Source organism: Leptonychotes weddellii, chromosome 5 (genome assembly GCF_054177405.1).
Source record: "Leptonychotes weddellii isolate Sample4059 chromosome 5, ASM5417740v2, whole genome shotgun sequence".
Taxonomy (NCBI): Eukaryota; Metazoa; Chordata; class Mammalia; order Carnivora; family Phocidae; genus Leptonychotes; species Leptonychotes weddellii.
In genome coordinates this window covers 103,660,257-103,686,362 of record NC_138373.1, presented here as the reverse complement: position 1 = coordinate 103,686,362, position 26,106 = coordinate 103,660,257, and the positions used below count along the sequence as shown (strand labels likewise).

The 26,106-nt window shown below is 56.6% G+C and overlaps 1 protein-coding gene across 2 annotated transcripts; it reads right to left on the bottom strand.

Moving 5' to 3' along the window:
- Positions 1 to 478: 478 nt before the first annotated feature.
- On the bottom strand, positions 479 to 15,446 carry ACVRL1 (activin A receptor like type 1). 2 transcript variants are annotated; one of them, XM_006743516.3, is made up of 11 exons: positions 15,362 to 15,446; positions 14,697 to 14,878; positions 9,931 to 9,999; positions 9,122 to 9,373; positions 8,719 to 8,930; positions 8,364 to 8,463; positions 7,868 to 8,014; positions 7,318 to 7,593; positions 6,522 to 6,719; positions 3,955 to 4,085; positions 479 to 2,819 (listed from the first exon to the last, which is right to left on the bottom strand). In XM_006743516.3, the coding sequence occupies exons 3-11, from the start codon at positions 9,992 to 9,994 to the stop codon at positions 2,685 to 2,687; spliced, it is 1,515 nt and encodes a 504-aa protein (XP_006743579.1). In that variant the 5' UTR covers positions 9,995 to 9,999; positions 14,697 to 14,878; positions 15,362 to 15,446; the 3' UTR covers positions 479 to 2,684. The 2 variants fall into 2 exon arrangements, with proteins under 2 accessions (XP_006743579.1, XP_081677844.1); XM_081821718.1 differs by lacking the exons at positions 14,697 to 14,878; positions 15,362 to 15,446 and adding an exon at positions 13,044 to 13,062.
- Positions 15,447 to 26,106: the final 10,660 nt, after the last annotated feature.

Sequence of the window (26,106 nt, the reverse complement as noted above, 5' to 3'; positions counted from 1 at the left end):
TGGGGAGGGAATCGAGAACAGAGAAATTGAGGCCGATGAGTGCACGCTGCCTCCGCGTAAAGACGCAGAAAGCTCCTTCCTAGGTGTGGTTTTCGGGGGACAGTCCCTGCAAACCCAGGCCCAGCGGAGCGCACGCACGCTGGCGCCGGGCGCGCGGGAGTCGGTCCCGCCCCGGGAAGGGCCCGCGGGTCCCGGCGCAGGGGCGGGGCGGGAGGCGGCCGCTGGGCAGCCGTTGGCCAGCAGAGGGCGGTGTGGCGGGCGCCACGAGCCGGCTGCTCCCAGCCCAGGGACAGAACTGAGATTTGGGCCGCCGCCGCTGGGTGGGCGTCGGGCGCAGGGGTCTGCGCCAACTGTGACTTGTCCCCGCAGGGCAAAGACCGGGCATGATACCCTGGGGCCCCCTCCTTCCCTGCCCCGTCAAGTTTCCTCTGCGGCAAACCACTGCAGAGGCACCAGCCTGGCAAGACTCAGCAGGAGCTCGAGATTCAAGCATGGTTTATTGAGGACCTACTATGTGCTAGGCACAAGCTAGGTGCTCCCACAGTGTCTCCAAGTAAGAGACTGTAATTTGGGCCCCGGCACACCTTCCTTCCTGCACTCAGAAGCACCAGGCACACTGTTCTCCCCAGGGCCTCCTTCCCTCCCTAGCCACTGGCTACTTTCTCCCAGCACCACGGCCCCTGTCACTCCGCCTCCTGCCTCAGACCTTCTCCCCCTCAGGGATTTTCCAGCCCCCCAGGGAGCTGTGGCCTTCCGTTTCTGGCTGTGGAGTCCCAGGAGGAGACACTTTGCACACCCCATCCAGCAGAGATCAAATCTGGCATGGGGAGCGGGGGGACTGGCTCCTGGGCTGGGTGGGTTCCAGTGACCAGAAGACATGAAAGTGTCCCGAGCTCATCGGAGGACCCAACAGGTCCCTCTCACTTTCTGTTTTCACCCAGTTTCACTTCCTGGTTGTGCTGCGGACCTTGCACAACATGGGGAGACAGGCCTGGGAAAGTGCCACGGTGGCTGGCGGAAGCAGCACGCAAGCCTCCTGGGGAGGTTGTGCTGGGTCATCCACAGCAGGAGGGGAGGAGGCTGTGTTTTTGTCACCTCCTGTGGAGAACTGAGGGTCCTTCTCCACCCAGCCCCGAGGGCTGAGATGCCAGGTCGTCCAAGCTTGGGACTGTCCTTGTCCCTAGCCTGAGCCCCCCCATCTCCCATCCCTCAGGCTCTACCTCCCATCCACCGACCTCCAGCCCATCCACCCGCCCAGGGTTTGGGGTAACCTCTTCATTGCATGGACATACACCCTTGACATTGCCAAATGCTGAACTTTCCATGTGTTTCTCCACAGCCACCAGGTTCTTCCTAGACACACACTGTCTGGGGCCTGGCCAAGGCTGTGGGCCTGGGCCAGGGGCCAGTGGAGAGCAGGAACCTAAGCGCTGGAGGCTTGCTGGCTGGAGCCAAATGTCTTCTGAGCCTTGGAGGCCCTGCAGGAAGCCGGTCCTCAGCCCTTCTCAGTCCTGGACAGAGAAGGCTAAGCCACAGAGTGGGGTGAGTGGCTGGTTTGCCTGCCACAAGGCCCAGGGCTGTCTGAACCCAAAGATGGCTACTGGTTTAAGGCAGGAATTGGAGCTTGTAGAATTTGTCTAGGAGGTCTTTCAGGCACTCCTGGCCTCAGATTAAGTTATTTTCAAGGCCCTACCTTGAGGCAAATTGCCAGGGGCTGGGGCAAGAGGAACAGAAGGGACTGATGAACTGACCTCTGACACAGGCTGAAATTTCAAAGAAAATCAGAGCGGAAAAAACCTCAAAGGACATCAGGACTGAATCTTTCAATATGTAGATGAGGAAACAAAGGTCCTGGACAGTGAAGGCCTCATTCTTGTCCCATGGAGCAACTGCCCAGGGCCAGAACCTGGGTCTCCTGACTCCCAGCTGAGCCCTTCCCGAGCTGTGCTTGGCTTTAGCATCTCCCAGTAGTTCTGAAGGTTCTGGGCCTCCCCCATCTGACCTATTACCTCTCCACCGTCCTCTGACCTGGACACACCTGCAGCAGGATTCCCTGGGTTTAATGTCCTAAGATGTGAGCTAGGCTGGTGGTGGGGAAGGGGCCCAGGATCAGGCCCCAGCTCTCCCAGGCAGCTGGTGCTCAGCTGGTGGGGTCTTGTCCAGGAGACAGAGGCCCCAGGCAAACCCACAGAGAGGAAATGATGGACCCTGGGTGTGAGGCTGATGCCAGAGGCGAGATGTATACTGAAGGCTAGACAGAGCCCTGTGTCACCCTGGCAGCTCTAGTGGGGCAGTGGGGTTGACCGAGGGCAGGGGGAAAAGTGCAGGCCCGGGCTCTGGGCCCGCGACTGGGATTCCCTAGCCTGGCCACCCTGGCTCTGGGGCCTCTTTCGCATCCTGTCCTGGGGGTGGTAGGGGCTGCGCCCAGGGCATGAGGGTGGAGAGGGAGCCAGGCGTCAGGGAGCCTGCTGCTTTGAGCAGGCCAGACGGCGGGGGGATCGGGTTTCAGCCCAGCTGTATTTTTGGCTGGATGAGCCGGCAGGCAGGCACAGCCGGCCCGTAGAGGGGCACCCTCCTCCCCAGCACACAGACTCACACTACGTCTCTCTACCCAGATAGGCCACCGTCTGCCCCCCACCCCACATGCACTGCAGGCAGAGGGGAGTCAGGCTTCAGGCCTGTGGCTAGTGAATCACTTTGGGCTTCTCAAGACCGTTGCTGAGCTTCTGCAGTGTCTTCTTGATCCGCAGCGCAGTGAGGCGGGCAGAGGGGTTCGGGTACCAGCACTCCCGCATCATCTGAGCCAGGCCTGAGAGGACCTGCGGGGGCGGGGAGAGGCAGAGGGGAGGAAGCAGAGACATGGGTCAGGAAAGCTGGAAAGGGGGCGGCAAGGAGGACACCGTGGAATGGGGAGAAGAAGAGGGAGGTGAGAGTGTTGAGGAGGGGAAGAGGAAAGCCAGTGTGGTATGAGGGGGAAGGGAGGCAAGGAGGAGAGGAGAGACACACAGATAGAGAGGAAGACAGTGGAGTGAGAAGGGGGTGGAAGGCAGCAGGCAGGACAGAAAGACAGTTGTAACTCAGCTCTTCGGGTACACTCAGGCCCCTTTTGGTGAGGAGTGTCTGTGGAATATCTTATACCCGGGGAAGGAGAGATGTGCGAGCCTCGCGGGGCCCCTCTGCAGCCGGACCCCAGTGCGGAGGGCAGTGTCTCCCAGCACCTCCGTCAGCCCTGGCGGGGCCCAGTGACCACTGCATTAGTGTCCAGGTGGAACCCAGCCCAGGACGCTCAGCAGCCCCAGCATTCAAGCTGCCCCCTGACAGGGAATGTATGTGTGTGTCCGCAGAGCAGCGCATATATGTGGCTCTTTATGGACAGGCATGTTGTGCAGAAACATACATCTGTCTGTGTACGTATGTGTATATCATGTACAGTCGCTCTTTCCGGAAACATCGGTGGAGCACTTCTTGTGGGCCAGCATAGCGATAGAGAACAGGGATATGAGGCGGCGAGGGAGACATGCTCTTTGTCCGCAGGACCAGCAGTCTGGCATGTATGTGCACGCCGCATACGTACCTGGGAGGATATGTTTACGTAGAAGCACGTGCATGCCTGTATGTGTTTACATACACGTGTGTGTGTCTTACGTATGAATGTGGAGTGTTTTGAGAAAAAACAAAAACAAACAGCAACAGCAAAAGTTCATAGCAAGAAATGCATCAGACAGACTCCGACTTTTCAGGCCAGATGGAAGGTTCTGAAAACCCCAGCATAACCCAAATCTCGGGGGTCCACAGGCCAGGGATGTGGGAGGGAGTACCCAGGGAGGGACCCTGGAATCTAGCCTCCGGAATCTCTGCAGGTGAGGCAGAGACCTCGGGCACGTGCTCCTCGGGCCAGAACTCCCAGCTGTGAGCCACCACCCAGTGCCACCCCAGCCCCTGCGGAGGCCTCACCGGGTCTGCAGCCAGCCGGTTGGGGATGGTGGGGGTCTGCTGATCAACACACACCACCTTCTTCATGTCCTCGAAGCTGGGATCATTGGGCACCACATCATAGAAGGGTGGCCTGTAGTCCTCCACGATGCCTGAGGATGGAGGGGGGGATGGGACGGTCACTCGGCACCCCAAGAAGGCTCCATACCATCCCGAGGAGAGCCTTGCCCACCTTCTGTCCCAGGGCCCAGAAAACCAGCTGTCTGACCCATACTACCCCTGAGAGGGCCACTATAACGTCCTCAATATGTTGACAAATAAGAATTACAGCTGTCGATCTTGGCACTCCCCATGTGCCAGGCAATGTGCTATAAACACTTTCGTGCTCTACCTTCTTCATCTTTGCGACAACCCAAGGGGTATTATTGTTACCTCTAGTTTACAGATGAGAAACTGATGCTCAGAGAAGTTGAGCCCAAGGCTACACCGCTAGTAAGGGCAGAGTCCAGGCTTAAACTCATCTCATCGGATTCCTGGGCCCGACCTTGTTCCAGTCCCTCCGTGGCCGCCTCCCACCCGGGGCCCGGGCACTGCTGCGAAGCCCCAACTCTCCCAGCTGCCCGATAGAAACGTTTACTGGCCACGTACGCTGTGCCAGGCGCTGTCCCAACAGCATTGCATCAAATCCCCACAACAACCCCATGAGATAAGTCATACTATTAGCTCCACTTTATGAACAATGGAACTAAGGCCAGAGGGGTGAAGAAACTTGGCTAAAATCACACAGGTAAGTGAGTGAGCTAAGATTTAAGCCCAGCCGGTCTAACCGAAGCCCACGCGCTTGACCTCCGAGCTCCGCTCGCGGGAGGAGAGCTGGCCTACTGCCGGGGGACGATGTGGCACAAGGAGAAAGGGATTTTTACGCAGGTCCACGTAACAGCCACCCACCGTCAGCGACAGGCCCCGCTGTCCCCCCTCGGCCGCCTGCGCCGCTTCTCCTCGTCGTCCCTTAGCGGCAGCCTTCTGAAGATGCTGCGTGCAGAGTGGCGGACAGCTCAGGCAGAAGAGGCCAGACCCAGAGAAGGCGCCCCAGACCAGCCCCCGGCCCTGCTTCCCAGCCTGAGGCGGGGGGCCGCGGCCACACGGCCACAGCCTCAGCAGGCCCTACACCAGCTGTTCTCCCCGTGGCGGGCTTCCAGGCCGGCCCCTGTGCCGCTCAAGCCCTAATCAGTGCTGCATAGAGGCCTGAGCGTGTCTAATGGGCCTTTAATCAGTGCCGGGGCTGACACCAGATTACAGTGTTTATAATGCGCCACGAATCTGTGTGGGGCTGACAGAGCTTCCCTCCGCCCCAGGAGCCTGCAGTCCGCCTCCCCCTTCAGCCCTGGCCGGTCCAGCCTTCTCTTCCTGCCGGCAGCCTCCTCCAAGGGGCCTCGGCTCCCTCTAGGTGCCCTCTGCCCCAACCCCGACCCAGGGCTCTTTTGAGCCTCCTCGGGGCGTTCACACCTGAAGGGGCAGGAATCTGAGCCCCTCGAGAGGCTCCCAGAGAGACGGGTTACACCCTGGCCTCCACCTGTCGATGCGGAGGGTAAATGAAGCCTGGCATGGGGCTGGCTCCTAGCAGGCGCTCAGGAAATGAGAATGTCCCTGTCCTCAAGGAACAGAGCTCCAGTCATAACCTGAGGTTGTCCCCAACCTGTCAGGACTGCCAGCAATCCCTCCCCATAGACAGCCTCCACAGAGACTGACAAGCCTCCCCGTCTGGTCACGACCACCACCCAATATCCATCCACTCCAGGGCTGGGAGGGCACCGGCCACAGGGCTGCCCCTGTACTAGCCAGTGGGAATGAGGGCCCTCCACCTGCTCCCAGCCCCTCCAGAGGCACCCCCAGTCATAATGAGGCAGCGATAAGCAGGCAGTGCGGATGCTGTTATATCCTGCATGTTTGTAGCAAAGAAACCACGGCCCCGGAGTCAGATTGCCTGGTTTCAGACCCCGGTGCTGCCTCTAGCCAGCTCTGATTCTGTACCTCAGTACCCTCACCTGTGAAATGGGGATGATACTGTGTCAGGCATTCGTTATTACCATCAATTGCCACGAATATTCACTGAGCCCCAGAATAGCTCCAGATACTGTCCTAGGATTATCTCAGCAACTAGAACTATCTTCATTCTCATTTTCAAATGAAACTGAGACCCAGAGGGTTTAAAAAGTAACCTGCCCGTGGTCAGTGGCAAATCAGGAAGGGAACCTAGGCAGTCTGATTCCCAGCCCATGCTCTTAACCACGAAGTGATACCACCTCCTGCCAACACGGGATGATGAACTAAGATAATACACGGCTATAGCATGTTTAAGCTCATGTGTAAGCTCAGAAGTTAGCTGCTACTGACATTTCTGGTATTACTACTTATCCAAGATTTCACAGCCAGACAGCGCCACAGGGTCACAGCTTAAACGGTCGCTCAGTTGAACCCTCAGGCCATGGGCACCATCCGCGCAGGAAGCCCCTGTCTCCTGCCTGTCCCGCCTGTCTAGCCATCTGCCCCAGGCCTCTTTCCCCACCCTGTGCAGGGCTGGCCCTCACCGTTGACAATGGTCCGACGGGCAATCTCCCACAGCACCAGGCCAAAGGCCCAGATGTCTGTCCACTTGTAGGACTCGAAGCAGTCGGTGCGGATCTGCTCTTCCAGCACCTCGGGGGCCATGTACCGCTTGGTGCCCACTCGCGGGTTGTTGCCGATGTCCAGGTAATCACTACTCTGGGAGTGCATCACAGCCAGGCCTGTGGGTACCAGGCCTGTCACTCCTGCCGCTCACCCGAGCCCACAGGCAGGGTGGCCCCAGAGGCTGGGGTGCAGGAGGCGAGGTGGGCGTGGAGAGAGATGGTGGGACATGGAGCCCCAGGCAGGCGGAGACCTGCCTGGAGGCGGGCTGGGAGACCGCAGCCACCCGGAGCCCACCTGTCCTGGTTAGGCTTGTGTAGCCCTCCCGCGAGGTGCCCAAGCGCCCGGAGAGACGTGAGTCGGCAAGGCAGGCGTTATTGTGCCCATTTCACAGAGCAGAACCCCCAAGGCCTGGTGAGGAGAGCAATGCAGTCAAGTGAAGCCAGGGTGAGAACCCAGGTTCCTGGTGCCCTGCGCCTTTCTCCCAACTCCTGGAGCCAGGGCGGTAGGCTGGAAGGAGCTGCAAGGAAACCTGTGGGGCTCTCGCAGAGGTGAAATGAGATAACACACGCACCAGGAGGTTTTAAAGCACCAACTGGTAGCGTCCTTGTCGCCACACACACTCCCGCACGAGCAGGCAAAGGCAGAACCTAGTGGGGAGGGAGGGGGCTCGAACCCCGCGCCCTGCAAAGGGCCCGCCCCTGCGCAGCAGCTCACCCAGGTCTGCGAGGCAGCACTGCAGGTTGCTCTTGACCAGCACGTTGCGGCTTTTGAGGTCTCGGTGGGCGATGGCCGGCTTGCCCTGCGTGCCGAAGATCTCCACGTGCAGGTGAGCCAGGCCGCAGGCGGCCGACACAGCCAGCCTGAGGGCCAGCTGGGGCTCCAGCGTCTGCCTCTGCAGGAAGTCGTAGAGCGAGCCGTGCTCGTGATAGTGCGTGATGAGCCAGAGCTGCGTGCTCGAGTTGCGGGAAGTCATGTCCGAGGCAATAAAGCCTGAGGGCAGAGGGTCAGGGGGCTCAGCCAAGGGGCGAGGGAGAAGGGAGGCTGGACTGATCGGGGTCAGGGTCAGGGCTGGGGCTGGGGACAGAGGCCAGACGGTCAGGGCAAAGCTGGGGCTGGGCTGGAGGCTGGTCTGGCTTGGGTCCGGGAGGAAGCTGGAGTCAGAGGTCAGGGCTGGGGGGCCGACGGGAGTCCTTCAGGACTAGGTCGGTGTCCCTGAGTGCAGGGCGCTGAGCCCCTGGCCTGGCGTAGCATATGCCCCACTCGCCTAGAATGTTGTCGTGTCTGAGCAGCACTGTATTGTAGATCTCAGTCTCCCGGAACCAGGACTGTTCATCCCTCGAAGAGAAGATCTTGACGGCCACGCTCTCACCATGCCACAGGCCACGCCACACCTCGCCATAGCGGCCCTTGCCTGATCCGATGGGGGGCGGGATGGGAGAGGTCACATTTGGGCCCGCACAGCCCCTGGGCTTGGGGATCCCCAGAAGAAACCCCCATCTTGGTGCTACACTGACCCCCAACTGCAGAACCACTGACGTTTATGTTTCGCTTAATCCAGCCCCGGCCCCAGCCCCATTTGCCTTGTTGCCCCCAGCACCTCCAGAAGGATCTAGCCCTGACCCATCTCCAAGCCACTCCCTACCCAGCAGAATTCCCATTCGGGGCCTGGCCCTGCCCACGACTGCGAGGCCAAGAGCTGCTCACTCCTGCAAGCTCACGGGAGCCCTTGGTCCCATCCCCCGGGCTCACCCATGGCTCACCTACACACTCCACAAGGGCCACTTGTCGCGCCACTGTCCTTTGCACCAGGAAGGGGAGTCCTGAGCCGCTGCCTGTGGTGCAGTCACTGTCCAGGAGATCCTGGGGGGTACGGACAGGCCACTGAGAGGCTGCCCCCACCTGGCCCAGCCCATTTCTTCCTCCTTAAGCTGGGCCCTGCTGCTGTGCCCCACATGCTGCTCACTCGCCCCCCCCACACACACACCCCCACTAAGATCTCGGAGTGTCTGCGATTGTGCCTTTCTTGGCTACCTGTCCCTCGGCACCCCCCCTGATTCTGTGGCTCCTGTCTCCCCCTCCCCCCCTTCCGCATCCCAGGTTCCCCCAGGCCCATACCCCCAGCATGCTGTCCCCCTGCTCGGATGCCTTCAGGATGAGGCTGGACTCGCCCAGCTCGCTGTGCAGGCCCCGCTGCTTCTCCTGCCTCCGCCGGACATGCCACAGGCCCAGGGCACCCAGGGCCACCAGGGCCAACAAGGCCAGCACGGGGCCCAGGATCAGAGGCAGCTGGCCATCTACCTTCGGCTGCTCCGGAGGAATCTGGGTGGCTGGTGGAGGGGACACACTGAGGCCCAGCTTCGACCAGGCCAGACCCGCCGCCCCACCTGGCCACTCTGCCAGTCCGATCCCAGGGTCCTGCCTCCCCCGCCCCACCCCCCAGCCAGAGCGCGAGGTGGGAGCAGGGCGGGGCGGAAGGTCCGAGAGGATGGGGAGGGCCGGCCGCGGCGGCCGCACGTACCCTCCAGCGCCAGGGACACGTTGTGGTTGCATAGGGGCCTGTAGCAGCAGTAGTGGTTGACGAACTCAGTGGGGCGCCCCCGGCACAGCTCCTCGTGCAGGCTCCCACAGCCCCGGTGCTGCTGGGGCTGTTGGCCCTCCTCCCGCACCAGCACGACCGTGCACCAGGCCCCCTGGCAGGTAGGCCCCCTGCAGTGTGGGCCCTCACAGGTGCAGGTCACCAGCGGGCCCCGAGAGGGCTTCGTGGGGTCGCCTGGGATACACACCGGAAGCTCAGCCACTCCGGGCCCGACCCCTAGGCAGGGCCTCCCAGCCGGGTCTGTCCAGTTACGCCTCCCTTCTGACCTCTCAAACACACCCCCTGAAGCCTTGGTCCTTTAGTCCCATCCTTAGATTATCCTTCCTTCCAGAACCTTACCGTCTGACACAATGAAAACCAGGCTACTGTCCCTTCCCTGATCCTAGGACCTTCGCTCCCGGTTCTAGGCCCAGCCCTGGCTCCCAGCCCCAACCCTGAGGGCTCTCCCAGGCCTCCCTGCCAACGTGCCCACTCTCTGCACCCCCCAGGTAGAGTCTCCCACCCTGGAGGCCAGTAGAGCACCATCCTGTGGGTTTGGATCAGAAGGACAGCAGAGGAGGGCTGGGGTAGCTGGGGGTTTAGTCTAACTGAGCCTGCCTCCCACCCTCCAGCCAAGCTCCTAAGTGCCCCCTCTCCCCAGCTCCTCAAATTCAGCCCCAGCAAGAGCTGAACCCAGCCAGCCCTTTCCCCATCCAGGCCCCCTGTCCCCTACCTGCTTCCCTAGTACTTACCCTGGGTCAGGCCCAAGGCCATCAGGAGCATCAGAAAGCCTCTCCTGGGGAGGTCCAAGGTCATGGTCTCTGCAGAGGACAGGGGGTACAGCAAGATCTGTGAAATGTGATCCCCTCGGTGTTTTCAGCCACTGATTGTGGGTCCCTCCCACCCAGAGGAAATCACTGGGAGCTTTTTGGGGGGGCAGGGAAGCCTCCTCCCTACTCCCTGTGTCTGGCTTTGGGGCGGGGCCTGCAGGGGAAGTCCTGGTTCACTTCCCCATGGAAACCATCCTCTTAGGGGTAAAAGGGTGGGGGAGCCATGTTTAAGTGACAGAGAGTTTGGGGGACTCCCAGCTATTTACCCCTGCTTCTGAGCTCAGACTGGAGGGCACAGAGGGCATGAGGCCAGGGTGGAAGGAGCATCCTTTCAGCAGTCCCCCCCCACCCTTCTGTCCTCTGCCTCCTGCCCACCCCACCCCACCCCCGTCCACCCCTTTCCCAGCGCCCCCACCCCCCTAGCACTGGCTGCCTCAAACATAAACAGGCTCCTGTCTTCACTTCCTGCCATTCAGGGTCCCGCCAAGCTGGGAACAGGAATCAAGATTGTTTAGATTGGGGTCTGGATAGAACAGGCAGGAGTCACGCACAGCAGAGAGCTCAGGGGATATTCTCAGGGCAGGCTGGGGTGGCTACAGGGACTGGAAGAGCCGCCTGGGGCTGGGACAGCCCCATGGCAGAATTCTAGGGGGACACTCTGGGAACCACAAAGTCCAGCTCCTTATTTTAGAGAAGATGGAGATTAAGCCTCAGACAGAGGAGGAGACTCGTCCAAGGTCAGACTTGTCCAAGGTCAGTGGCAGTACCAGGAGTACACCCCAGGTGTCCAGACTCCCAAGCCACTGCTTTCTCCATTCTGTCTCCCAATCCAGGTGGCAGCCTGGGTCTGAGCCCTCAGGGTTGTACAACCATACAGATCTTGAACAGCGCTTGCTCATGCCAGGTGTGAAGAAACCTCTCTACACCTCACCAGAGTATAAGATGCCCCCTCTGAGCCATTCCCTAGCCCCCTTCCTTCTCTCTCCTTGCTGTCCTGGGAAGGGGTGGGGGTAGGGCCAGTGAGTGTGGGAGGGGAAGTGAAACATACTTAGGCACTGAATGTTTGACCTTCCGTGGCTGGTTAAGGTTGAACTTTTCCAGAAGTGTGGTAGAGAGTGTTAGGGAAGTAATTCTGATCTCTGATAGTCCCCAACCCAGGTCCCAAACCATCTAGTACTCCAGAAGCCACCCCCTTCTTCATTTCTCAAAGGTTGAGAACAAGAAGATAAGGGCTGATGCTGCAGCAAGAAGGACTGAGGTCAGACAGCAAGAAGGACTTTCTGAACGGTGGCGAGTGTGCAGGTGTGTGCCTGGGGACAGGATCCCCAGGCAGGAGCAGCTAACACGAGGGAGAGGGAGTGTCTTTGGCATAACACAGCTGGGAGGGCTGGCTGGCTGGCCACATGGGCTTCGGCAGGCCCACAGTCTAAGAATGGGGTACCAAGGGGCGCCTGGGTGGCTCAGTCGTTGAGCGTCTGCCTTCGGCTAGGGTCATGATCCCAGGGTCCTGGGATCGAGTCCCGCATCGGGCTCCCTGCTTGGCAGGAAGCCTGCTTCTCCCTCTCCCACTCCCCTGCTTGTGTTCCTGCTCTTGCTGTGTCTCTCGCTGTCAAATAAATAAATAAAATCTTAAAAAAAAAGAATGGGGTACCAAATGAAGCTCCATGGTGCTGAGGCTCTGAGGGCAGGATGGCTGGGGGTAGGGGGTGCTCACGGGCCTCTCTGGCTGGTGGCAGCTCTGGTCTTCCTGCCTGGGCTTCCTCTGCCCCAGAGGCCCAGGGCTGGGGGAGGAAACAGAGCCTTGGGCTGCTGCAGCTGTGTCCCCAGCCTCTTGCCTGACCTCCTGCCTCTTGCCCTTCCCGGCAGGCAGTGAGGGCTCTGGCAAGCACTCAGCAGCGGGACTGGTAGCTGGGGAAGGAGGCCCAGACGGGCTGAATTTGCCCACTGGAGTAGGGGCGGGAAGCCATCCATGGAAGCTTTTGCTTGCCCAGAAAGCCGCTAAGGAGAAAGTATGGGGCAGGAAGGAAAGGGTGGATAACATTAAGGATGAAATTGGGCATCCTTTTCGGATTCTCTACCCATGCGTCCCCTTCTCTGTGCCCCAGTGTACCCTCTTACCTACTTTATTATGCATCAGAATCGCTTGAAGCGCTTCGTCAGAAATGCACATTCTTTGGTCTCACCCCCTACTTCCAAATTCTGACTTCAGTCCATCTGGGACCAGCAAAAGGTCTCCAGGTAATTCTCATCAGTTGGCATGGGTACCACCCCTTGAGAAATGTGTCCTACACGGTGCTAAATCTGGTCCACGTGTTTTCATTTCACTGTGTGGGGCCCCGCTGGGGGACGGGGAGCAGGGTGCAGAGGGCAGAGACTCTCACTCCCACCAGAGCACCTTCCCACCGTCCCCCAACTGGAGAAGCCAGGGACTTGGAGACACTGCTGAGGGAGAGCCGGGTGAGGGCTTTGTTCTCCAGCATCCCAGGCTCAGCCATGGTGCAGGGAGGGCCTGGCAGCTTTTGCAGAATCCACCTCTGGTCTAATCTCAGGAATATGGTGGAGTAAAATTGTGACTCTCCAGCCTTTAACCGGGCCCAGCATGGAGTGAAGTACAGGAGGGTGCTGAGTCCTGACCAGTCTGAACTCCAGGCGACCCTGAATGATTGGCCCAGACACCGGACCCTAGCACAGACTCCCGGGGACGGGTGGCATCCCTCCACTTCGAAGCTGGAAGATCTTCTGCTGACAGAAACATCACTGCTGTTGGCCAGAAATCCCAAGTGCCAAACTAATTTCAAACGTTATCTTACCACCATGAGAGCTTTCATAATAAGAATTCACCGTCTCTGCATACTAGTTATGTGCTAAGGACTCAGTTTTGACGGTTAATCTCATTTAATCCTGGCAACCATCCAGTGGGGAAACTGAGGCTCGGGGATGTTAAGTTTCTTGCCTACAATCACCACGTGTGTCCTGATCGACTTAAATTGCTGGTAGTATTGGTATGCTGGTAATAAATGGTAATAAATCCTCACTTGGACATTTTCTGCCTCCAATTCTTGGGTGTTCAGTGAGTCCCTCAAAGGAGGAGAAAGAGCAAGTGGGTTTTGCGGACAGTAACAGATTGCACAGAGCTGTTGTCATCACTGGGTGCCCGATGCGGGTTTGTTTAGATGTGAAGACAGAAATCATCTGCTTGCTGTGGGCTTAGTCTTCAGCGGAAGAACCAGAGTCGTGGTGCGCTCAGGAGGTGTCCGTCATTCTGTTTCTCCTCAGCACACCCGAGGCGCCGTCACAGGGCTGCAAGAGCCTCGCTCGGTGTGCCAACAAGGCTTAGCCAAACAGCGAAGGGCTAGACTGAGCTGCCCCGTCCCATACATACAACACTTTCATTGCCATCACCTCCGTGGCCCTTCACGGCCGTGGGATGAAGCATCAAGCCTTGGTCTTAGGGCCAGACTTCTAGAAGGGGCAGGCAGCACCGGACAAACAGGGGTCAGGGTTCAAATCCTGCCTCTACCTGGGTTCAAATCCTGCCTCTGGGTTCAAAGCCTGCCCCTGCCACTTAGAGCTATGAGATGTGGGGCAAGTTACTTAAACTTTCTGAGGCTTAGGCTTCCCTACAAAAAATGAGAATAACAAGAGTGCTCATTTCAGGGGTACACTGTAGTAAACTTATTTAGCAGAGTACTCAGCGGCACACAGTCAGCGCCTAATAAATGCCACCCCAAAACCCAACAGCACCGTTTACACCATCCATGGGGCTTTGGACAAGTGACTCAGGTCTGAACCTCTTTCCCTTCCAGGACCTGTCCTGCTAAATTGTGGCCAGGATTACAGGAGAAAAATGTAGCTAAGTGTACATCTAAGACTACATAGTAGGTCCTCAGTAAATGGTATCTGTTTTTACCACTCAAAGAAATGGGAGGACAGGCATTAGGGCAAATGGGGCAGAGAGGGATCAGAGAGGACAGACCCCGACTCAGGCCGAAGCTGCCCCTACAGAGAGGGTGAGCACTATAGTCCACTACGCCCCCGTCCTTCAAGAAGAAAAGCGAGGTGGGTAGCCAGCCCAGAGATGCCCTTAACAGCACTGACCTCCAGGACCGGCTGAAAACCTGGGGTCCCAGCCTGCGGGGAGACTGGGAAAGCCTCTGGCCTGGATCCCCAGGGAAGGCCATGGCATGGGGATTATCTGACCATACAGGGTTGGAGGTGAGGTTTGTAGGATGGAATGACAGTGGCAGATTCCTTAAGCAAGAACTGCAAACGGCTGGTTTGGGAGGTGGGCTTCAAGTGGAGGCGGGGGGGCTCAACAGGGTTGGAAGTAGATGCTCACTCCCAGGTGAAGGCAGCTGCCTGGAGGGACATGTGACCCTTCGTCTGGGAAGAAGAGCAGGAATCCCTTCTGCCCATTTTACAGATGAGGCTAGGGGAGCAGAGAAGTTAAGTGACTGGCCCCAGGAGCCAGAAGTTTTCTGATTCCCAGCCCGGGTTCGGCCCAGTCTGCTCCAGTCTCAGAAACTTCACGGGCAGATGTGCGGGGAAGGCGAGGGGCAGCTTGCCCTAGTGAGGAGCCGGGACTGACCCTACGGCGACCTCTCTGAGGTGCTCTCTGGGATCTGCCCCAAGAAGGGCCAGTGCGGGGTGGAGGAGGGGGGTCAGGCGGCCCGCGGACCCGGACTCACCTCTGGGCCCGCCCTGCGGGTAGTGGGCCGGGCGCCTCCCCTCCCCGGCGGCGGCCGCGGTAGCCGGGCGAGCGCTGGACGGCTGCGGGCGCGGGTCGTGCGGGGCCTGGGACGGTGCTGGGGCCCGGGAGGGGCTCGCTCGGCGCGGATGGCGCGGCGGCCTCCCGGGACTGGGAAAGGGGCTGGAGCAAAAATGTTTCTTATTCCAGCGTCTTCCTGCCTGGCCCGGCTCCACCACTCCCTCCTAATAAACCGTTTCCTATTGCCCAACTAGCCGACGGGCCGCCCGCTCGCCCCTCGCTGGGGCCGCAGGGCCCGGACCCTCCCCCGCGCGGCTCCCAGAACCCGAGGACAGCCGCCACCCTCGGCCGCCCCCCGCCCGGGGATCGCGGCTGCGCCCCCGCCCCGAGCCTCCCACATCCGCCTCCCCGAGGGGGCGGTCCTTGGACTCGGGCCGCGGGGGTCTCCGTGGGGATCAGGCCCGGAGCCGTGGGACCCGGAGCCGAGGCGGGAGCCACGGTCTGAGGGCCGGCCCGAGGAAGGGATGGAGGGGGAGGCGCCCCCTCCCGCTCTGAGCCGCGGAGGGGGCGGCCTGGAATCCGGGACTGGAAGGGGGGCACCAAGCGCAGGACCGCGGGGAGAGGGGGGCAGGGGAGGTGACTTACCTGTCCTCCCACCCTCAGCCCCTGGTCCTGGGCCTAGGAGGCTCAGTGCAGCCGGGGCACAGTTTGGGGCTGGCAGGATCCGAAATATTTTAGCCCCGCCCTCTCTGCCCCCTACCCCCGCCCCCGAGGACTCCCCACTCGGTCCAAATCTTTCAGCCTCCTCCCTCTTGCCCCTTCACCCCCTCTTGTTCACTCCCGTCTTCCGCAGCCTCTCTCTGCTCGGCGCAGGGTAAACAGGCCCAGATGGGGCTGCTCTGGGTCAGTGGTGAGAACAGAAGAGCCCCTCCAGCCACAGCACAGCTCAGTGACAAGGATGCCTCTCCCTCCAACGCTTGGCCAGAAATGGAAGGAGAGGCTAGGGGCTGCCTTGGATGCTCCCTTCCAGGCAGGCCCTCACCCCACCAAATGGAGATGGGGTCTGGGACCTATGTGGGGACACTAATGGGACAAGGCAGACAAGGCACTGGGGAGCGGAGCAGAACGGCTTCTCCCCCAGAGAGAGACTCGCTCTTCCTCCTGATTCCTTTGCAGAGGCTCAGAACACTGACATCATCGTCTTGCTCTGCTCCAACCACTGTGAGCACCCTGAAGGCAGGACTTCATTTCTAGCCTCCTGGTTATCTGCAAAGACCCTGAAGTCTGGGAATCCAGACTAGTTGGTGACCTTAGACAAGTGACACCTCTCCATGCCTCACCCCCCCATCTGCTAAATGGGCATAATCAACAGCACCAGCCTCTCAGGGTCATCGTGAGGATGAAGGCCATGGTGCTTATCTCAGTGCATAGTGAAAATGCCGGCTGGCTGTGCCTGCCACAGGGTAGGCCCTCAACGAACGTGTTAAATTAAAAAAAAAAAAAGCTGGGGAGGTGGTAGCCTCAGAGCTAAGCGGAAAGAGCAAGTATTGGAAGCAGAAGTGGACCTCTAAGGTGTCTTCCTCTAAGAAGATTGTGTAAAATGGGCCAGGGACACCCCCCCACCCTCTGCTGGGAATAGAGGCTGGGGGGACATCAGCTAAAGGCTCAGCCAGCCATCAATTGCTGACCGACCTCACTTCCTCTGCTGAAACCCTCCCCAGCCCCCACCGCGCAGCTGCTTCACAACTTGTGAGCATTGTGAATTCCAGAACCAAGGCACACCCAAATTTCAGTGTCAGGACAGAGCTGTGTCCTGCAGCCAATAGGAAGTACTATGGGATTACGGTATCTGCTCTTTCAGATTATAGTGGCCACTTCGGAGTATGGCCTCCTGTCCATCTTTCATACCCACTCTCCGCCCCGCCCCCCCAAGCCGTTCTGGCTTCTGATAAACTTCTCCCAACCTCAGCCCATGGATCTCTGTCCTAGGAGGTGGAAGTGGGGGCTTCCCCAAGGGAAGCATTCCGTCTGAGACACACAGCGAACACCAAAACAGTGACATGGCTATAGGGCAGAGTAGCTGGTGAGAGTCGGTGGGGACGGGGGACTTTATCTGGGAAGGGGTCATGAAACAGATGAAAGTAGAGTCGCGTTTGGAGGAGGAAAACAGGGCCTGATGGAGAACTGGGGAACGGGAACGTCAGTCCCTGCCGGAGACCCCCCCACCTCGCCAGAGCACTGAGTGTTCTGGACCCCGACTGGGGCTCTCTAGGGCTTCTTGTGATCCCTAAGCGTCTAGAGCACACAGAGAACCTGGGGAAGGCATCTAGGAGGGACGTAGAGTTGGAGAAAGCCCTGGGGACTCAGCCCAATGAGGAAAGGGAAAAGGAATTACAAACTGTGTCCAAGTGTACAAAATTAATTACTCAGAAGGACCAGCTGTTCCCCATATTCAGTGAGGACAGAACAAGAGGAAACAGGCTGAAAGGGCTACGATTTGAATTTAGATATTCAGAAGGATTTCCCAGCAGTGTGTGAAACAGAGGCCTGGAGAGCCTAGGGAGGGTACGTGGGGTGAACCTCCAGGAGATTCTTACCTGTGGAAGGCAGGTGACACAGAATCCCGCATGAAGGGCAGGAGATTGGACAACTTGTGCTTTCAGAACCAGCTATAAGTATCAGGTTCAAGTGTCGCTTTTGACACCTGGGCGGGGCCAACTTCGCGGGTATTCGACCCGTGCAGATGCACAGGACCCCACGCTTGGCTTAATGCTCTGCCGTTGTCATCTTGAAATTCTTTTTTTTTTTTTAAAGATTTTATTTATTTATTTGACAGAGAGAGACACAGCGAGAGAGGGAACACAAGCAGGGGGAGTGGGAGAGGGAGAAGCACGCTTCCTGCGGAGCAGGGAGCCCAATGCGGCGCTCGATCCCAGGACCCTGTGATCATGACCTGAGCCGAAGGCAGACGCTTAACGACTGAGCCACCCAGGCGCCCCGTCATCTTGAAATTCTTAATAATGTTTGAACCAAGGGCCCAGCATTTTCATTTTGCACTGGGCCCCACAAATTATGTAGCTGGTTCTGCACCAGAATGAGTAGGAAGAGAATGCGGGGGTGGGGGGGAGGCAGGGGGGCGGGGAATTAGCAGAGGGTGAGCTAGGCTTTGCTTCATTTAAATTGCAGAGTGGGAGATTTAGATCAGCCAACCTTAGGGATTTTTCAAATGCAAGAGACATGGAAACAGTAGAACAAGGTTCTACTACCTGAGGAGGAGAAAGAACCGCGCGGGTCTCCTTTAGGAGAGAAGGGGGGCAGATACCTGTGAATTCCATTTGTCCATCTCTTCAACACAGAAGACAGAGTGAGCCTTCTGGGCTGGCTGCAGACTGAGTTTTGCCAGGAGAGGGAGGGAGAAGTGACCTCTCTAGGTCTCCTTCAGCTCTGAGCAGAAGCACCATCGATCATGTCCTGAAGACAACAGTAAACCAGGAGGCGTGGGGCCTGGGTTTCGGGCCTGGATCACCTCTCTGGGCCTCAGTTTCCTCCTCTGGACACTGAGGGGTTTAAACCAGATACCTCCAAAGGTCCTGCCCAGCCTTATATTATCTTGTTTGGCTCTACGATTCAGATAATGGTACCACGCCGGGTCCATCGCAGCTCAGGCTTCAAGTCAATGTGGCGGGTGTTAAGGTTTGGGGAGGGGGCGGCAGCCAGAGCCCACCCAGCACCTCAGGAAGAGGCTGCCAGACAGGGGCCAGATTGTCAGACTTGGAGCCACCAAGTCACCTTCCTCTTCCTCTCCAGGATGTCCCCTAGATGGGTTCATCCGCTGCTTGCCTACCCCTGAGCCATCAGGATGACTCAGCTCAGGATGGAGCCTCTGAAGGAAGGGATGGTATGTCAGGGCAGCGGTCTGAGACTAGGCGGTGCCCACACAACGCCTCAGGGTGAGTTGCCATGCAGCCCCGAGTCTGCGGAGGGGCAAGCCAGTGACCTCTGCACTGCCCCTCCGCACAGCAACCCCTCAAGGCTCGGACTCCTCCCCCAAACCGGCCCCACCGCTGTGGGAAAGACTCCACGCTTGGACTTGGAGTCTCCGCACGTGAGCGTTCACCTCCACACCTGTGCGAGGTGCTGACAGTTCCTTTTCTACCGCATCCTCTGCCTAAAGGCGAAGGATCTGGGAGAGTCCCCCACCAGCTGTAAAGCCCACACAGATGTCCGGTTGTGCGCGAGAGGGAGGCCGAGCCGTGGGGCGGGAGAAAGAGCGTGAACAGGGAGTCAGAGGGTCAGAGGCTCCGTTTCCTTACCTGTGCAAAGATGAGTACCACCTGCTGCCTCGTCTACTGCTAGGTACCTACCTGAGGGCTTGCTCTCCAGATGAAGGTGGAGCCTCTGCAGAGGACTTTGAAGGATGAGGCAACCATTCCAGGAAAAAATTCAAAAAATCCCAAATAAGCATGGGGTGAAATAAAGAAATGGGATTCTGCAGAGAAACTTTATAACGAGAAGCACCTGTGCCCAGCCCAGACCCTCTTGCTGCGGCCAACCCCCTTCCCAGCTATTCCTTTCTCTGTCGCTTGCTTTGCTGACTCTAAATAGTACATTCACACTGCTGTCTGTCCATCTTTTTTCAGCTTTGTTGACGTCCAATTGACAAATAAAATGATAAGGTATTTGAAGTGTGGATCATTTCATACATTTCATACACGGATATGGGGTGCAAGCATTCTTCCCATAAAAAAAAATGTTACCCTCATGTTTATGTTTCTGTTGTGGAGAAGTTTTTTGGGGAATGGAATTTAAGTTCTACACTCTTAGCTAATTTCAATTATACAGTACAGGGTTATCAACTATAGTCACCATATTTTACATTAGATCCCCAGACCTGATTCATCTTCTAGCTGCAAGTTTGTACCTTTTCACCAACCTCTCCCTATTTCCCCCACCCTTCAGACCCAAGCAACCACTTTTCTACTCTCTGTTTCTATGAGTTTGCCTTGGTTTTGGATTTCACATATAAGTGACACTGTGCAATATTTGTCTTTCTGCTGCCTCTGCATTTAAAAGCTTCAGGCATTATTTTTTTTAAGATTTTATTTTTAAGTAATCTCTACACCCAACGTGGGGCTCGAACTCACGACCCTGAGCTCAAGAGTCGCCCGCTCTACCAACTGAGCCAGCCAGGCATCCTCAGCCATTATTTTAAAACTTCAGAATTTAGGCCATTTATTTGTTTTTGTTTTGTTTTGTTAATTGAAAGATCATTGGGAAAAAAAAAAAGAAAGATCATTGGAGATGCTTTGAAGGTCTAGCTGAGCATTTAGGATGGCACCAGAGTTCCCAGAGTCATCAGGACTTCTGCCCTCTCTAAATATAGGCAGATCCCAAATTTGTGGGATGAGGGTGGGCAGAGTTGCCCGGCAAGGGGATGGAGGCCTGGTAGGCTCTTGGGTGGTGCCGAGGGAACCCTTGCTGCCTGAGGAGAGAGTCTGAGGGGTTAAGGGGACTATCCCCAATGGGAAGGGCTTGGTATTTGGACAAGGAGGGGGTCCCCAGGATTTGAGAGCTGGTCCTGGCCCCAGCTGGGAGAGATTGTTCGAAAGAGGGTCTGAGTAGCTGGGTGAGGCCACAGGCCAGCGGGATTTCCTTCAGCTCCAGCCACTCTAGTGGGTGGGACCGGATTGCTGGAACTGGACACAGGAATCTGCCTTTGTTTCCAGCTGGAGGGGAAATGCCATAAATCCTGCCCCTTTCCCACCCCTCCGGCATCCGTGCCCAGGCTCTGTCCTTGCAGCACCAGGCAGCCTGGTATGGAGAGCCCTCAGCAAGCTCTTGATTCCTGGACCTCCTCATCTGCAGGCCTCTGCCCCAAACTCCCCCACAGCAGATCATGGGCACAGATGTAGGAAAGAGAGGTTGGGAGGTATCCAAGGTGAGTCTGGAGTAAATAGCCACAGAGCAGGATTTAGGTTTTGACCTGCTTCCCTCTCCTTTCCCTCCAAGGGACCATGGCTTTTCAGTGAGGTCTAAGGGGGAACTCCAGGGTTAGCCTTGGCCCTCCTCCCCCCACCAACTCCCACTCCAAATAGCTGGACAGACTACAAGTTGGAGCACAGTCCCATGGGCAATGCCTGGAGTTGGACGGCTGGGGAATGCGGAGTGCTGGGGCACAGAGGGGCTGGGGAGGGGAGTGGGATGGGACCCCAGGGATGGGGAACCCTGCCTTTATTTTTCCCTGTCAGTGGGTCCGTGTGTTTGTGTCCCGGTGATGGGTGGGTTTATGTGTGTTTGTGGGGGGGGGGGCCAGTGGGCCTGTGTATACTTCTGCACCTGGGGACTGCAAGGCCCTGTGGGACCCAGGCTGGCTGTGTGTTGGCACATGACATTGCCCGTGTGACTGATCCAGGCTGCAGAGTCTCTCCAGCCCCAAGCCTAGCCTTCTAGTCCTCCCTCCAGATGTGGTACTTTCCTTAACCAGGAAGAGCCAGGGTCCCTCTGAGGAAAAGAGAAGGAACAGCTCTGATTGTCTGCAGAAACCCTGGCCAGGTGGTTTGTCAGTGAGGCCAGTGGAAATCTGACAGGAGAAATGTCCTCAGAGGCCAGGGAGAGGAATGGGTGGGGGATGGGGGGAAGTGTGGGGAGGGAAGCGGGGCCTGGGGGTTGGTGTGGTAGAAGATGTGTAGATGTTTCCAACCGTTTGGAAAGTGTGACTACTGGAGGGGAGGGAATCCTGTCCAGGTGCCCCAGTTTGGAAGAAAGGGGACATAAACCAATGAGTCCCCACCTGTCCCTCTGTCCTCCCTACATATATGTACTCCCTTGCCTTCTCTTGGCCCAGCAGGACTTTTCTGGGGCATGGCCTGGAATGACTGGGGACACCGTGGCTCCTGGACCAGGACAGCCGTTATGAGGAGGAAGGAGATGATAAAGGGCCCTCTAAGCATCCCAGACCTTGGTGGAGCCTGAACTCAGTTCTTGTCTACACACATTTATTAAACCTGTACGGGCTGGGCGCAGAGCCAGGGACTAGGGAGACAGACCCAGGTTCTGCCCATGCAGGAGGGAGGGGAGGCTGTCCCAGGAGTCCTCACAAGCCTCGCAGACATCCCAGTGTGTCCGGAAAGCCAACTTTTCAGTCCCTTCTGTAGGAGCCCCTGTTGGGCAGGGTGAGGGCGGACAGGCCCATGCGGGGAGCAGGCCGGCCCGCGTTCAGTGCTGTGGGGGTGGGCGGCGGGCCGGGAGTGCCCTGGGCTCGTAGAGCTTGTAGGAGCCGCTCTGAGAACACTGGGATGAGCACGTGTTTCCACTTCAGGGCCCACCAGAGTAGAATCCTGGAATCACGGAGGATGCCACGGGGTTCCCAGGACATGTCCGCTGGCCTCCTCCACAGAGCCGGCCCCTTGGCCACACGCCTTGCAGATCAGCCCAGTAACAAAACCTGCTGCTGACCGGGTGCTGGCTGTTGGCCGGGCCACACTCGGTGCCCACATACCCCTCCCTGCATAGGCTGCAGGACAACCCTGGGAAGTAGAGATTATACATTATCACCGCTGGATGTTACGAATGAGGAGACGGAGTCTGGGAGCGGTCCCTGGTCACAGAGATGGTCGGAGGCAGGGCCGGGATCCAAACCCACGTGCTGGCCTGAGCAGGGTGCTTCTGCCATGGCGTGCTCTGCACAGCCAGGGACCCGGTCCTGAGTCCTTGGCCTCGGCTGACAGGGACTCCATGTGGAGCTGCAGGAGCTGGGCCGGCGTGCGAAGAAGCTGGGATGTTGGTGGAGAAGCTGGGATGTTGGTGGAGAAGCTGGGATGTTGGTGGCGAAGCTGGGATGTTGGTGGCGAAGCTGGGATGTTGGTGGAGAAGCTGGGATGTTGGTGGCGAAGCTGGGATGTTGGTGGAGAAGCTGGGATGTTGTGGCGAAGCTGGGATGTTGGTGGAGAAGCTGGGATATTTGAGGGGCACAGGTAGAGCAGCCCATGCTGACTTCTTTCCTCTCTGGAAGCTGAAAGGCTGTCAGAAGCTGTTAGAGGATTCGAGACAAAAGGCTTGGCCTGGGAGGAGCCCTTGTGGGACTGCAGGCCTAGGACTCGAGCTGCCCCAGGATGGCCAGGCATGGACGGTGGCTCTCCAAGGTGGAGAGGTTGCCTCTGCTGGGGGATGACTGCCTGCTTGTTGACTCCCCCAGCCCAGATCCAGCCCACACTGGCCAGGAGGGAGAGGCATGGAGGGCTAGTTCTCTGGTCCTGAAGATGCCGAGGTCACCCCTGCGCCCTAGGACAACTCAGGCCCGTTAGACGTGGCAGGGAGTGGCTCAGAGAGCCCAGGCACCCTGGCTGTGTGCAGAGGCCATGCGCTGCCTTGGAAAGGACACAGGCGTCAGGGTCCACAGACTTGAACTCCAAGTGTCACTTAGCCCCTACCAGCTGGTGACCTTGGGCAAGTCGCTTAATCATGGTCTGTTCTCTCGACTATAAAATAGGAAGGTCATGGGGTGCCTGGGTGGCTCAGTCATTAAGCGTCTGCTTTCATCTCGGGTCATGATCCCGGGGTCCTGGGATCGAGCCCCGCATCGGGCTCCCTGCTCTGCGGGAAGCTTGCTTCTCCCTCTGCCTGCCGCTCCCCCTGATTGTGTTCCCTCTCTTGCTGTGTCTCTCTCTGTCAAATAAATAAAATCTTAAAAAAAAAAAATAGGAAGCTCATGAGGATTCAATAGGTTAATGGTGATGCTGAGGCCAGGACAGTGCAGTGCTCCACCAGCTCACTGAATTCTCCCAGCGGCCCCATGCTGACTGAGGTTATTGTTACCTCCACTGCATGCGTGAGAGCCTGGAGGCTCAGAGAGGCTCAGTGACTTGCCCAAGGTCACCACCTGGCTCCCAGGCTGAAGCGGGTAACCACCATGCTGTTCCAAGCCTGCAAATGTAGTTTCTTTCCCCGTCTTCAGTGGGAGGAAAGAACTCAAGCTCCATCCCAAAGGCCCAGAAACAGCTCAATCAAACTCAGTTCCCCAGGACCCTTCCATAGCACCTCAAATCTTGGTAGCACTTTACAGTTTATAGGAACTTCTAACCCAGATTATCTAATGGATCTTTCCTAAAACCCTGTCTTCCCCCACTAACAGATGAGAAAACAGAGGCAAGAGGAACTTAAGTGCCTTATTCACAGAGGTGGGAAATGGTAAATTAGCCTTGAATCCATTCCAGGCCACCATAGTTGCCTTCAGAAACCTCCAGCAAGGGGGAGCCTGGGTGGCTCAGTCAGCTGAGCGGCTGACTCTTGGTTTCAGCTCAGGTCAGGATCTCAGGGTCCTGGGATGGAGCCCCGTGTTGCAACACGCTCCGCGCTCAGCAGGAGTCTGCTTCTCTCCTTCCTTCTCCCTCTGTCCCTCCCCTGACTCGTGCTCGGGTGCTCTATTTCAAACTAATAAATAAATCTTTAAAAAAGAAAAAAAAAAACCCTCTGGGAGAAATCATACACCATCTAACCCAAATAGTCATTGTCACCTCAGTGTGTCTGCGTGCTTTCCCCTATTCAAACAACAGGTTTATTTTTTAATTTTTCAAAATTTAGAAATACATGACTAAAAAGTCAAAATGTTCTGTGCAGAATAATTCCAAGTAATTTATGTAGATACTCCACCCCCAAGAAGATGGAATGTAACTCCCCACTCCTTCAGTGTGGGCTTCATGCAATGACTTCTTTCCAAAGAGCACGATATACAAAGGGGGAAGAAAGAGTGACATCACAGGGAGAAACCTGACAAACACTACTTCAGCCAGGTGATCGAGGTTCCCCCAACCGTGACGTTCATAGCACGTACCCATCATGGGATGGGATGTGATAAGAATGGCGTTTCACCTCTGTGGTCTTCCTCCCGAAAGCCCATAACCCCGGTCTCATCATGAGAAAAACATCAGACGAATCCCAATTGAGGGATATTCTACAAAATACCTGATCAGTACTCCTCAAAATCGTCACAGTCATCAGAAACAAGGAAAACCTGGTCATTACAGTCAAGAGGAATCTACAAAGACATGACAACTAAATGTTATGTGGTATTGTGGATGGAATTCTGGACAGAAAAGGGACATTAGGGGAAATCTGGATAAAGTTTAGACTTGAGTAATAATGTATTTATATTGGTTCACTAATTGTAACACATGTACTTTACTCACGTTAACAACAGAGATCACTGAGTGTGGGGTGTATGGGAACTCTGCACCATCTCTACAACTCTTCTGTAAATCTAAAACTGTTCTAAAAAATAAAGCTGATTTTTTAAGAAGTCAAAAGTTTCAAAAAGATATTCAGTGAAAAGTTTCCCTTTTGCCCTTGGTCAAGTTGCTCAGTCATCTTCCCGAGCAAGTGGCCACGTTTCTTCCCAGAGAGGTTCCAGTGAGGCAGCAGGGTTCCAGTGTGGAGCCTGGTCTCCACAACTAGATGGCTGGCTCTCAATCTTGATCTCTGCCAGTTTCTAGCTGTGTGACCCCAGGCAGTTCCTTACCTTCTCTGTGTCCTTTGTCCTCAAAGATATAATCCTCATAGGATTATTGGGAGTGTTAAATGTATTAATGTATATAGTAAGCACCTTATAAATGGTTGCTTTTATTATTACAAATAAACAAGCAAATGTATTTATGGAGCAAACATGTTAAGAAAAAATACCCAGGGGTGCCTGGCTGGCTCAGCTGGTGGAGCACGCGACTCTTGATCCCAGGATTGTGAGTTTGAGCCCCACCTTGGGTGTGACGATTAGTTAAAAATAGAATCTTAAAAAAAAGAAAAAGAAAAAAAACCTGAGGAAAAAAATTGTAAATAAGGCACACACAAAAAATTACTCAGTGCCTTTTCAAGATATTTTTGGCTAATAACCCCACCTATGGGTCATCTAGGGGAAGTAATTTTGTCTGACATACTATTTACTATTGATTAGGGCCCAGACTCTATATAAAGTTAAGAGGTTAAGCTGTAGAAGATTGATAAATAGCAAATTATTTTTATCTGGCAGAACAAAAAAGTGATCTTTTTTTTTTTTTTAAAGATTTTATTTATTTGACAGAGAAAAAGACAGTGAGAGAGGGAACACAAGCAGAAGTGGGAGAGGGAGAAGCAGGCTTTCCGCCGAGCAGGGAGCCCGATGCGGGGCTCAATCCCAGGACTCTGGGATCATGACCTGAGCTGAAGGCAGACGCTTAACGACTGAGCCACCCAGGCACCCCAAAAGTGATGGTTTTATTGCCAGGCAGGAATTAAACTTTTTTGTACCTACCTTTCCAATCTCATTCAAGCATTCTTCTCTCCACTGTCAGTAATGGTTTTTCCTTCCCCTCCTTCAATCCTTCATTCACTAAGTAGTTAAATACATCCCGGTACTCACTATA

What these genes read in the sequence shown, in the direction of transcription:
- ACVRL1 (XM_006743516.3), bottom strand. Translation starts at nt 9,994, where the DNA reads ATGACCTTGGACCTCCCCAGGAGAGGCTTTCTGATGCTCCTGATGGCC. An exon ending in CAGACACGACAACATTCTAG is followed by an intron (nt 7,594 to 7,867) that starts GCGAGTGGGGCA and finishes CTCTGCCCTCAG; the next exon opens with GCTTTATTGCCTCGGACATG. An exon ending in ACCGGCTGGCTGCAGACCCG is followed by an intron (nt 2,820 to 3,954) that starts GTGAGGCCTCCG and finishes CCGCCCCCGCAG; the next exon opens with GTCCTCTCAGGCCTGGCTCA.